This window comes from Daphnia magna, unplaced genomic scaffold (assembly GCF_020631705.1).
Source record: "Daphnia magna isolate NIES unplaced genomic scaffold, ASM2063170v1.1 Dm_contigs295, whole genome shotgun sequence".
Taxonomy (NCBI): Eukaryota; Metazoa; Arthropoda; class Branchiopoda; order Diplostraca; family Daphniidae; genus Daphnia; species Daphnia magna.
Window position 1 is genome coordinate 56,255 of NW_025533229.1, and position 12,766 is coordinate 69,020.

General features: G+C 36.5%; 1 protein-coding gene and 1 long non-coding RNA gene across 2 annotated transcripts; one reads left to right on the forward strand and one right to left on the reverse strand.

The window, feature by feature from the left end:
* Window positions 1–6,704: 6,704 nt before the first annotated feature.
* Window positions 6,705–7,420, reverse strand: LOC123468117. The gene is made up of 3 exons (XR_006642075.1): window positions 7,286–7,420; window positions 6,953–7,099; window positions 6,705–6,886 (listed from the first exon to the last, which is right to left on the reverse strand). It is a non-coding gene; the product is annotated as an uncharacterized LOC123468117 (long non-coding RNA).
* A 138-nt stretch (window positions 7,421–7,558) lies between these two features.
* On the forward strand, window positions 7,559–9,822 carry LOC116936291. The gene is made up of 8 exons (XM_045167779.1): window positions 7,559–7,703; window positions 7,932–8,111; window positions 8,182–8,306; window positions 8,370–8,596; window positions 8,666–8,816; window positions 8,883–9,037; window positions 9,104–9,341; window positions 9,399–9,822. The coding sequence occupies exons 2-8, from the start codon at window positions 7,933–7,935 to the stop codon at window positions 9,611–9,613; spliced, it is 1,290 nt and encodes a 429-aa protein (XP_045023714.1). The 5' UTR covers window positions 7,559–7,703; window position 7,932; the 3' UTR covers window positions 9,614–9,822.
* The last annotated feature ends 2,944 nt before the right edge of the window (window positions 9,823–12,766 follow it).

Here is a 12,766-nt window from a genome sequence, read left to right on the forward strand (position 1 = left end):
GTGGTGGATTTGTGCAACGAGAGTTCTGATTCCCCCTGTTTTCTCTGAGATGTGGTGCTATGTATCTGTGGCCGTTTTTTGACGGTTCATGAGTGCGTGGCTGTATTTGAACTGTTGGTGATAGTGTTCGTCTAGCCGGGGGGTTGCTGTTCGTTCGGGCGGCCACTGGTGGTGTTGGGGCCGCCTGTCTGCTTGTAGAGGGTTGGGGAGAACTGACTCTAGGGGCGGCTATTTGGGTAAGTGCTGTCTTTTCTGTCGTTTTATTTCCCCCTTTACTGATCGTTTTATTGTTTTTATTGTTTTTCCCTGAGTTTTTATTGTTTATTCCTCTGTTCTTATTCCTGATTGTGTTTCCTTTTCTCTTTTCAGTCTCCTTGTTTTGTTCGTTTCTGTTTTGTGCGGTGTTGGCATCAGGTATCTTGGTTGCCGGAGCTTCCTTGGTTGCTCCAGTCGCTTTCGCTCCCTTTGCTTTTCCTGGAATTTTATGACCTGATGTGTTCGCCCTAGCATTAGATACGTGTGGTGTGATGCGTAAATTATCCCCCTCCCCCGTGATATGAAAAGTATAAGTGGACCTGTGCGTGTGGTGTATGGATGGATGCGAGAGAGCCTGCTTTCTTTTATATACTTGATGGAAGTATACTCATCATGGGAAAACCTCCAACCCTCAGAGAGATCGAGTATCTCTTTCCTAAGTTGTTTTTCAACCTCCTCTTCAGCTTTAATCAATGCAAGGCTGCATTCTCTAGCGCAGGACATCATCGCTGCGTTAAGCTTATCAAGGAGGTCTTTATTTGCTACTCTACGCATAAATGGACATTGAAACTGTTTGGCGCTCCTGGAGGTTCCAGGAGCGCCTCTACCGGCAACTCTGGTGGAGGTAAGAGGTCGAGTATAGAGAGTGATTCCGTGTCCTCTGATTGTTCCGCTAAAATGACCAAGTTCTCTAATGTACCTGTGGATGCGTTGTGTGTGTTGGGTGTGTTATTATTGAACGTCAACGGAGCCTGGCTAGGAGGCTCCTCGTGGCCAATCGGTGATTCTAATGCCGGCTGTAGTGTTTGTGTTAGGGTTTGCTCCTCGTGACCGCCTGGTGTCAGGTCGATCGTCGGCGGGCTATCCCTTTGTGTTTGTGTGCCCCGGCTTGAATTGTTTGGTGGTGTGGATGTTGTTTCTGGTGTAGTAAAACTGACGCTAGGTGGTGGAAGCTGTGGTGATTGCCCTGTGTTTCTTTTTATTATAACCCCCCCTGGATTGAGATGGTAGATATCTGTAGTTGTTGAAGCTGACTTAGGTGTTATTTGTCGTGGGGTTGTGTTATTGTAATGTGCCCAACTAAGACTACCTGGAAGTTCGCCCTCTACCGGTAAGATGAGGGTTCCTTCTATGTTCCCATCTAGTCTCCCAAAATAAGCCCGGTTAATCTTGGTGTAAGTTTTCTTGTTCTTAGTGGTACGGAGAGGGAGGCATGAAAGTCTAGAGCTGTCGATGGTAATTGTACGAAGTAACTCGGGATCATTGTATCATCGGATAGAATTTATTCCTCAGTTGCCCTATAGAAGTAGTCCCAATTACCCGTCTTCCCTTTAGCGCTGGGGAACCTGAGAACTAAGTGTTTCCTGGTTTTTTGGCTTTACCCTCTAATTCGTAAAGGCTCACTCTCATTTTCAAAAGTTGATAAAAAGACTGGAAAACCGCAGTTACCGTTCCGCAAAGTAGCACTTTCCGCAAGTGGATTCCACAAATTAGTGTCCTTCCCGCAAGCAGATTCCGCAAATTAGTGTCCTCTCCGCGAGTGGATTCCGCATTTTAGTTCACTTTCCGCAGCAAAATCCCGCAAAAAAGTACCCTTCCGCAAGTAAAATCCCACAGAATAGAACCATTCCGCAAATAAAATCCCACAGAATAGTGCCCTTCCGCAAATAAAATCCCACAGAATAGTGCCCTTCCGCAACTAAAATCCCTCGTTTTAGTGAAAGCTTGAAATTAAATTTTCTACGTTCCTGAAACTCTAGTTTGTAAAAGGTAATGATTGATTAGTCCAATCCCACTCCTCCCGGTTATTTTTCCGAACGACCCGTCCGCGTGATCAGTGGAACCGTCAACGCTCGTAAGTCTGAAGGTCTGCCCACTGAACGAGAGAGCTATTCTCAAAATCTCATACAGTTTCCAAAAAGGGGGGTTAGTACAAACGTGGCAAAGGCGGCTGGCTGTGTTACCGTCAGGCGGGTCTTTGACCTTTCGCCCTTCGCCGCACCATGTGGCTGATGACTCGGACGACCACTATTCTGTCGCTCTGCCCTTCCTTTATCCCACGGTTCCCTCCGATAAAAAAGTTGTGCTACACATATATCAATTCATAAGCATGAATGCGATATGTGTAGCCCACGGGTAGAGAAGAACAGAGTCCCAGAATAGTGATTATAAGACAATGCCACAGTTCCGATTTCACAACCCTGATCTCGCCAGGGAGATGGACTCCAGCATCGGCTAAAAATCAGAGTCTTTCCACCAGACCGCCTTCTACTCGCACGCTCTACCAAGAGACACTAAGAGTAGGGGGAGGGAACATACAAACGTGGCAAAAATATACTATACAGCAGCAGCCAACCTGAAAAAGATAAGCGGAGAGGTTATTTTTGATAAAAAAATATTAAAGAAAAACTTTGAAGTCAAATAACTCAGAAACCGTAAGAGATAGCGAAAAATCCTTAGCAAAGTTTAATCAGAACCCCGAATCAAAAAGAAATGGACCAATGCCGTGGCTTGGCTACCGTCAGGTAAACCGAAAAAGGCTACCATCAGGTAAAAGGCTACCATCAGGTAAGTCGAAAAATGGCTACCATCAGGTAAGCCGAAAAAAGGCTACCATCAGGTAGGCCGTAAAAAAGGCTACCATCAGGTGGTCATTAGCAGCAAGGTCATTTCCCCAGGAAAAGGGTACCCCATTTTCTAAAAAACAAAATGGCGCTAAACCTAATCTCTTCTCGCCGGGTCTAATCGGTTGGAGGGGATCAGATAGATACATCTAATCATGGCTAGTGTGGCCGTGTGAAAAAGAATAAGCTATCTGTTGCATGGTTATCAACTTTTACGGATGATGGGTCATAAAAAATATTTTTTACACAAAACATTCATGGAAAGGGTCAATTATCTTTCGAACTAGACGGAAAATCGAAAAAACCGATACGGCAAACCAGAAGCTTAACCGGAAGGCACTACTTAATTAAGAGTAATCGAATGATGTGCAGTGTTACGTGATTACCCAAAAGGCTTTACATGATTAAGAGGAATCTAATGGTATGCAGTGTTACGTGATTGTAACAATTGACAACGGAAAAACTTATTTATCTGACGAACTAAGCGGAAAATCGAAAAAACCGATACAGCAAACTAACAGCTTAACCCAAAAGGATTACTTTGTTAAGACATCATTACTCAGTTAAGAAATCATATGATACGCAATGTTAACGGGAAAAATTGATTGTCTAACTAACGAAGCAAAATATCGAAAAAACCGATACAGCAAACTAATATCACAGTGTATTCATATTGAATACAAGCACACTTGATAATGTTTACATATAGAAGAAAAAAATCATGGTATCACAGTGTATTCACATTGAACACAAGTATATTTGATCCAGTTTACATATAGAAGAAAAAACTCATAATATCACAGTGTATTCACATTGAATACAAGTATATTTGATTCTGTTTACATGTAGAAGTGTAAACTCATAATATTGTCACACGAGTTGTATTTGGACAAGAACAAACGAATACAACAAGTGATGACTTAAATTCTAAACAATGGTTTAACTCAAACAAAAGGGATAACCATTACCAAAAGTTGGAGAAGCGTCTGAAGACCTCTTGGGAAACCAGGGAACTCGTCTTTTACCGAATTTTACACTTGCATTTATACTGCTATGCTAATTACGCCCCTTCCGGAGCGCATATCTCCGTATCTACTTCTAGCACTGATTATCTGCAATGATTCATTCCCACGGTCGCAGCGTAATTCAATGAGCGGGTGAATCATCTCTGTGAAGAGATAAATATTTACCCTTTTTCACCCGCGACAATATCACAGTGTATTCACATTGAATACAAGTATATTGGATCCTACCCTTACAAAAAAAAACAGCAAACTGTTCGAGCTTGAAGCTTACGACAAGCTGATTTTGTTCAAGGAGTTCAAATCCAGCTTGTTTTAAGTTACGATTTTGATAAATTTACACAGCTTGCGCAATTCAGCTTCAACATACCTTAATGTGTGGTGGAGTTTTTCAACCTGCTACTTGATAGCTTACTCCAAGCTAGTATAATGCTAAAGAATAGAAGCCCGATTTCCCCTGATTTTTTATAGCTTTCATCAAGGTGTTTTCATATTAATGCTTGCTAACTTATAACAATTAGTATTGAATTAGTTTGATTGCAGTAAATCTTTTAATACACACATAAAATACAGCCATATAATCATTAATATATTTTAATCGGGCAGAAAAGCTAATATACATACAGTGAATCGCTTATGAAAAAAATTGTTAATTTATTTACCAAAAATAGGAAATTTGCATTACATTTATTTAATCAGTTTCAAATGTGTTTACTATTGCAGTGATGACATAAGTTTCAGTTAAATCGTTCATCATAGCACATACACCTTTAGCTTTAACATGAATGGGGTCATATGCAAACAGTTCCTTACTGAGTCCAATTAATCTAGTGGTATGTCCGGGGATCACGGAGAAGATGGTATTTTTTATTGGTTCGGGAACATATGTTTTTTTTGAATCAGTGCCAATTTTCCTACCAATTATGAATGCCCTAGATGAATGATCAACTTCAATTGTTAAGACACTTTTAATCTTAAAAAATGTTCCATCTCTCATGAAAGAAAAATAGTTATTTCTTTTGGACTGCGACTGTAATTACTGGTAGTAAAGATGGACTGGGTTTCAGTGATTTTGAATCTAGAAAAAAAATGGCCTTTAATTGAATCAGTTACAGAAAGTTCTTTATTACGAAGAGACGAAGAAGAATTTCTAATAGCTATTTCCTCGTAAATATTCAAGTCTCGGCAATATTTAGTAGCGCCCAACAGAATGATTTTACCTTCATTCACGCTTACACCTTTGGAAAATTCTCTAGGCGATGGTAAGCTTAGCAATTCAGATAATAGCAAAACTACGTGATGGGGAAGGTTCTTGTTTTTTATCAAACCTAATGCTTCGTTACGAACCGACATTTTGATAAGAAAGTTAGCGGCCATTTGTTTACCGATATGCTGCGTACCATTACACATGCTCATCATTTCCCCATTAAACCACTCAGGGATAAATGTCGAGGTGGACCACAGGCATCCCCAATCAAGAACAGACTGGCAAAGATGAACCAGGAAATGGACATTAATTGTAATAGACTTTTTAGAGTAAAGTTTTTCCATGTCGATTACTAGTTGTTCAAATAGCTTTTGCGCTTTAAGCACATCTGTCCTCAACACGCTGTTTTGTAAGAGAAGATAGATTCCATAAGAAAGGCTACTATAGTGGACAAAATATTTGTGAGGGAGCAAATCTTCTAAGATGGGGAAAAAATATAACTGAAAAGTACGAAAAGTGGAAGCCTTCCAATCGCTTGTGACATCAAGGCATTCAATAGTACGGGTAATTTCGTACGGGGGCTTAGCTGCAAGAAGCCTACTATTGATAACTTTAATTTTTTTCCCTAGATACCACTCTTGTTTTTCGTTACTGCCAATGGTTGAAGTAAATAAATTTATATAGCCTTTGAATACACCTTGACAGCAAGAGTGTAGGTAATCTGGAACCTGAGCTTTCACAAAATCAAAGTCAGGCAATTCCATAAAAGGATTTGGGCCAACCACGCCATTGACTCTTTTGCCAGATTTCACGGCCAAATCAACATCTTTTAAATGCTGAGCCAAGGATCTAATAGGATACGTTACGTGCTCTAAGTTGTTATCCTCGTCAAATTCTGGGTCAGGCTGTGGGTAGACTCGAATGCTTCCGCGTCCTTTAGATATCTGTTCTCCAGGGTGAAGGCAGAAATTACAACCGCAGTCTCCGTTGTGTTGAGTCGTGTTGATTAGTCCCGAGTGAGCGATAGTGTCGACTGTGATAACAAGAACTCGAATTTTGTACACCTTCTCACCGAAATGGAATCCGTCCCTCTCAAGTCTTTTCAAATTGGCGATGGATCCATCCATAAACGTATTTCTAGGGGGCTTCTTGTTGCCAACCCATATAGCTAACAATATAACGAACTTGCGCCGAACTTTGTAATTTGCTTCATTGATGATTGCCATCAAAGGCCAAAAGGAATACTTGCTTGTTTTGAAATATTTTGCTCCGTCAGCATTGATTTGGAATGTTATGGTAACACAGTCGATTTTCCCCTGGTCCCAAAGAGTTCTGTAGGCGTCACCGGAATTGACATCACTTAGTGTATCACCATCTCTTTGTTTGTATGAAGTATCGGATGGAAGACCATGGTGTTCCATAAAATATTTAAGCTGTTTCTCAATCGGCATTTCAATGACGATACAGTCGCTTGATTTGTTTTTTACGTGCTTGTGGCCACAACTCTGATGCAATTTTGGATATTTGTCCTCTCCAACAACAAGAACGTTTTCACATTTGAGCGAACGGCAAACATACTTAATTTTCACTTCGGCCTTTAAATGATTGTATTTGGACATCAAGTTATGTACACTAGTGAGTTGTTTATAGGCACCGTGTGTTGATATATTGAAAATTCTAATATGATGACCAAGTGCTTTTTTTGTCAAGCTATTTGAAAGATAGAATGCCACACTCAATATGGGAAGATAAGCTGAAAGGGGCTCTTCATTTTCAACCTGTAGCAAAAGGAACACTAAATAGTTATATTTAATGTAAAAAAATAAAAGTAAATTTATGTTTACATCGTAGTCATCATTGCAATCAGAATCAGAATTCACATATCCACCATCAGGTTGTAAATATTGTATTTGGTGTGTTTCAGTTTCTCGAGTAAATTCTAAACCTGAATTGTTGTGCACGACTGATGGAGGTTCTTCATGATGGGGAGCCTAGGCAAATATTATTAATATATATTATAGACATTCAAGCAGTTTTAACTTGTTTAATTTTAATTACAGCGAGGTTTTGAGGTTCACCGACCGATTGATCCTTGCATAATGGGCTCGAATTGGTTCGTGTGGCACACAGTTCAACTGAAATTGAGGCCGTGCTCTCAGTTTCAAGCATTACTTTACCTCGTCTATACTCAAGCTCTTCTTCCCTTTCTGCCGCTCGTTTTCTAGATTTCCTAGAGCCCCCTTCTTCACTCTTAAAATCACGATGAGACATTTGGTTAAATTTAAACTCGCACTTGTTTTTCAAAATCAAAAACTAAACAATCTTGAAGAAACAACATCGTCTGCTGCAGTGGCGTTGCGGAGTTTACTTTTTTATAAAACAAAACGGCAACCCTGTTAGAAAATATTGGACTATTTTTCCCGCGTAAAAAGCTAAAAGAGGCGATATCATCACCACTTCACTATAGAACGTCGTTAGTCTCGTGTGGTCTAAGAAGATGTGTGATTGTTAAGTGTTTTAAGAAATTATCGACGACGTTTTCATCATTCCTTTGCCGTTTTTATCCTCCATACAACTTGCAGTTGCAGATGTTAAGTAACTTGTAAACGAGCTAGTTATTTTATTGAAATTTTAAGTTGTTGAAACGGTTTTGTGACTATATAAGTCTCATAATCACTGACTGATTTGAGCATATGTACTCATTTCATACTTGTTGAGCGTATTTTTTTACCAACTTCGATACGGAAACTCACCCATGAAACTACTGGCTTGAGTCTACTTTGATTTGTCTAAAAAGTAATTGCTATTACTTTACTGTAACAGAATGGAAAATTTATCGGTCAGTTTTCCCAAAGTTCTCATAAAGTGTACCGATGAAAAACTTTGCATCACTACAATGAGTAGTTTCTACAAGCCTAAACTGAATGTAGAGCAAATGGATTTCAAGGTCTGTATCCTCTTATTGAACTCTTGGATCTCTGTGAAAAAATGCATTGTTTTCAGGTAATTCTAATTCTTTTTTATTTTAAGCTCCAAACTAGTTATTAATAACTAACTAATTATCTATACACAGATGGATTACTGATGGTGATGACACCAACGTTGAAGTACCTTTTGATTTAACTGACTATTCAAAACCAGAGAATTGTGATGGAACACGATTTGTTTTGAAAACTGGCTTTCCGCTTTATCATTGTGGTACAAAACCTTACCTTTCATTAAATATTTATCAACTTGAAGTAAAAAATTTTTTACATATAGATAACATTGAAAAAATTGCATCAGAACGAGACCGACACATTTTAGGAAATAATAATAGGCTGACTCCGAAAGCAAAACGTTCTCTTTCTTATCCAACAAAGGTTCCAAATTTCTCTAGTTCCTTCACTGACGATATGGAGATACCGAGGACCGATGTCACCTTCACTGATTTATCGCAGTCAACTAACCAACCTTCTAAAAAAAGAAGTTACGAAGAATTGGACAAAGTAGGCTTAAAATATTTGCATTTATGGTCACTGTCGATAACCGGAAGAAAAATTCGTCTGTTTTTACAGGAAAACTTTAAATTACAGGAGAAAATCATAAAACTAGAGGCTTATGTCGACAAACTTGCCAAGGATTGCGCTGAGCAAGAGGATAAAAAGGCTGACGTAGAGGAAGAATTGGATAAGTTGAAAAAGGAACAACCATTAGCACTCATTGAGAGTCAGTATTTTTCAGAACCTATATTGATTCTTCACTTAAATAACCAACATTTTTGTTTGTATATAGAAATGAAGGAGCATGTTCTTGATTTGGGCCAGGTTTTAAAGAATTCTCTTCAGGCTTCACCATCTGTTTATTCTCCATCAGTCAGTTATCTGTCCTCTCCTACATCTTTGGGTGGAAGCCACGTACCTGTTATAAGAGCTGTAACTCCTCACAATGTAAGTACAATTAGAGTTTCGTTTTATAATCATGTTACTAAATTCTCTATACTCCATTTGTGTTAGGTTGTCCTATTTAAAGAAGTTTTGATCAACGAGGGTAGTTTGAGGAAGGCAAAAGTGGCTCTGAAAACAGACGGAAATTCAAAAAAATCAAGAAACAATGGTGTTTCCATCATACTGGACGCCCTGTACCAGCTAGAAGAGTTGGCGAATATGTCCCTTTCCGGTAATTCCTGTCCAAGTATTCCGGGATCTAAGGCAAAGCCAGCAATTCCCAAGGAGGTCTTGGATGAAATTATAGGTTGGTTGTAGAGACTGAATTTTTTTTTAATGCAGATTTAAACCTTTTTTTTTTTAGGATTCATGATCCGGTTTTGGGATCAAGCATACAAGGGATACATCCTGACAGAGCAGCAAGTAAAAGAATCTGTAAGTGCCAAACTCATGGCAGTCCACACAAAAGCAAAGAAGACTAAAAAGAGAATGCCGGCCAACGACGCATCAGCTTCCAACGATGCATCAGCTACCATGGCTACTTTGGCTCCCCTCGCTTCCACTACATCTGACGTGTAACTTAAACGCTGCCAATCCCATCTTTGCAAACCAATTTAAATTGCAAACCCTTTTTTATTTCACTTTTTTAACATTGTTTCCTGATACAAAATCTGGTCCGTTACTCTAATCATGCCTTCTTATCTAGAAGGATTTTTACCTAGTTAATATATCTATCACTGCTGTTTTGTTTTATTATGGTCTTATATGCTACAGTTATTCGTAAGGGTATGGTGTGATGCAGAATGTAGTTTGTTTTTGTGCCATTGTGAAATACAAAGTTGTTGAAATCCATTTAAAATTTCAAACATTTTATTTCACTAAAGGTCTAATTGACTCAATACTTAATATAATAAAGCTAAACATCAACTAAGAATCAAAAGCTTAGCCTCATTAGCTAATTATTTACTTCAATATAATAAGCTGAAACTAAGCATAAATAAATAAGCTTCTTACAAGCTTGCATGTAATAGCTAGGAATAAGTTAGTGAAAGGAAGGATAATATCGTCCCTTTTTAACTATCACTTTCTCAGTTAAGCTAAAGCTTGGCGGTCAATATATTCAAGCTAAGACTAGTTGGAAACTAGCTGTTTTTTTCGTAAGGGTGTTTACATATAGAAGTAAAAGCTCATAGTATCACAGTGTATTCACATTGAATACAAGTATATTTGATCCTGTTTACATATAGAAGTTAAAACTCATGGTATCACAGTGTATTCACATTGAATACAAGTATATTTGATTCTTTTTTCATGTAGAAGTATAAACTCATAATATAACAGTGTATTCATATTGAATACAAGTATATTTGATCCTGTTTACATATAGAAGTTAAAACTCATGGTATCACAGTGTATTCACATTGAATACAAGTATATTTGATTCTTTTTTCATGTAGAAGTATAAACTCATAATATAACAGTGTATTCATATTGAATACAAGTATATTTGATCCTGTTTACATGTAGAAGTTTAAACTCATGGTATCACAGTGTATTCACATTGAATACAAGTATATTTTATCCTGTTTACATATAGAAGTTAAAATTCATGGGATCACAGGGTATTCACATTGAATACAAGTAAATTTGATTCTGTTTACATGTAGAAGTATAAACTCATAATATAACAGTGTGTTCTCATTGAATTCAAGTATATTTGATTCTGTTTACATGTAGAAGTATAAACTCATAATATCGCAGTGTATTCACATTGAATACAAGTATTTTTGATACTGTTTACCTATAGAAGTAAACACTCATGGTATCACAGTGTATTCGCTTTGAATACAATTATATTTGATTCTCTTTATATGTAGAAGTGTTAACTCATAATATCACAGTGTATTCACATTGAATACAAGTATAAGGGATTCTGTTTACATGTAGAAGTATAAACTCATAATATAACAGTGTATTCACATTGAATACAAGTATATTTGATACTGTTTACATGTAGAAGTTTAAACTCATAGTATCACAGTGTATTCACATTGAATACAAGTATATTTGATTCTGTTTACATATAGAAGTGTAAACTCATAATATAACAGTGTATTCACGTTGAATACAAGTATATTTGATTCTGTTTACATATAAAAGTAAAAACTCATGGTATCACAGTGTATTCACATTGAATACAAGTATATTTGATTCTGTTTACATGTAGAAGTATAAACTCATAATATAACAGTGTATTCACATTGAATAAAAGTATATTTGATCCTGTTTACATATAGAAGTTAAAACTCATGGTATAACAGTGTATTCACATTGAATACAAGTATATTCCATGCAGTTTACATATAGAAGTATAAACTCATGGTATAACAGTGTATTCACATTGAATACAAGTATATTCCATGCAGTTTACATATAGAAGTAAAAACTCATGGTATAACAGTTTATTCACATTGAATACAAGTATATTTGATGCTGTTTACATATAGAAGTAAAAACTCATGGTATAACAGTGTATTCACATTGAATACAAGTATATTCCATGCAGTTTACATATAGAAGTAAAAACTCATGGTATAACAGTGTATTCACTTTAAATACAAGTATATTTGATGCTGTTTACATATAGAAAAAAAAACTCATGGTATAACAGTGTATTCACATTGAATACAAGTATATTCCATGCAGTTTACATATTGAAGTAAAAACTCATGGTATAACAGTGTATTCACATTGAATACAAGTATATTTGATGCTGTTTACATATAGAAGTAAAAACTCATGGTATAACGGTGTATTTACATTGAATACAAGTATATTTGATGCTGTTTACATATAGAAGTAAAAACTCATAGTATAACATTGTATTTACATTGAATACAAGTATATTCCATGCAGTTTACATGTAGAAGTAAAAACTCATGGTATAACAGTGTATTCACATTGAATACAAGTATATTTGATGCTGTTTACATATAGAAGTAAAAACTCATGGTATAACAGTGTATTCACATTGAATACAAGTATATTTGATGCTGTTTACATATAGAAGTAAAAACTCATGGTATAACAGTGTATTCACATTGAATACAAGTATATTTGATGCTGTTTACATATAGAAGTAAAAACTCATGGTATAACAGTGTATTCACATTGAATACAAGTATATTTGATGCTGTTTACATATAGAAGTAAAAACTCATGGTATAACAGTGTATTCACATTGAATACAAGTATATTTTCTCTGCAGTTTACATATAGAAGTAAAAACTCATGGTATAACAGTGTATTCACATTGAATACAAGTATATTTGATGCTGTTTACATATAGAAGTAAAAACTCATGGTATAACAGTGTATTTACATTGAATACAAGTATATTCCATGCAGTTTACATGTAGAAGTAAAAACTCATGGTATAACAGTGTATTCACATTGAATACAAGTATATTTGATGCTGTTTACATATAGAAGTAAAAACTCATGGTATAACAGTGTATTCACATTGAATACAAGTATATTCCATGCAGTTTACATATAGAAGTAAAAACTCATGGTATAACAGTGTATTCACATTGAATACAAGTATATTTGATGCTGTTTACATATAGAAGTAAAAACTCATGGTATAACAGTGTATTCACATTGAATACAAGTATATTTCATGCAGTTTACATATAGAAGTAAAAACTCATGGTATAACAGTGTATTCAC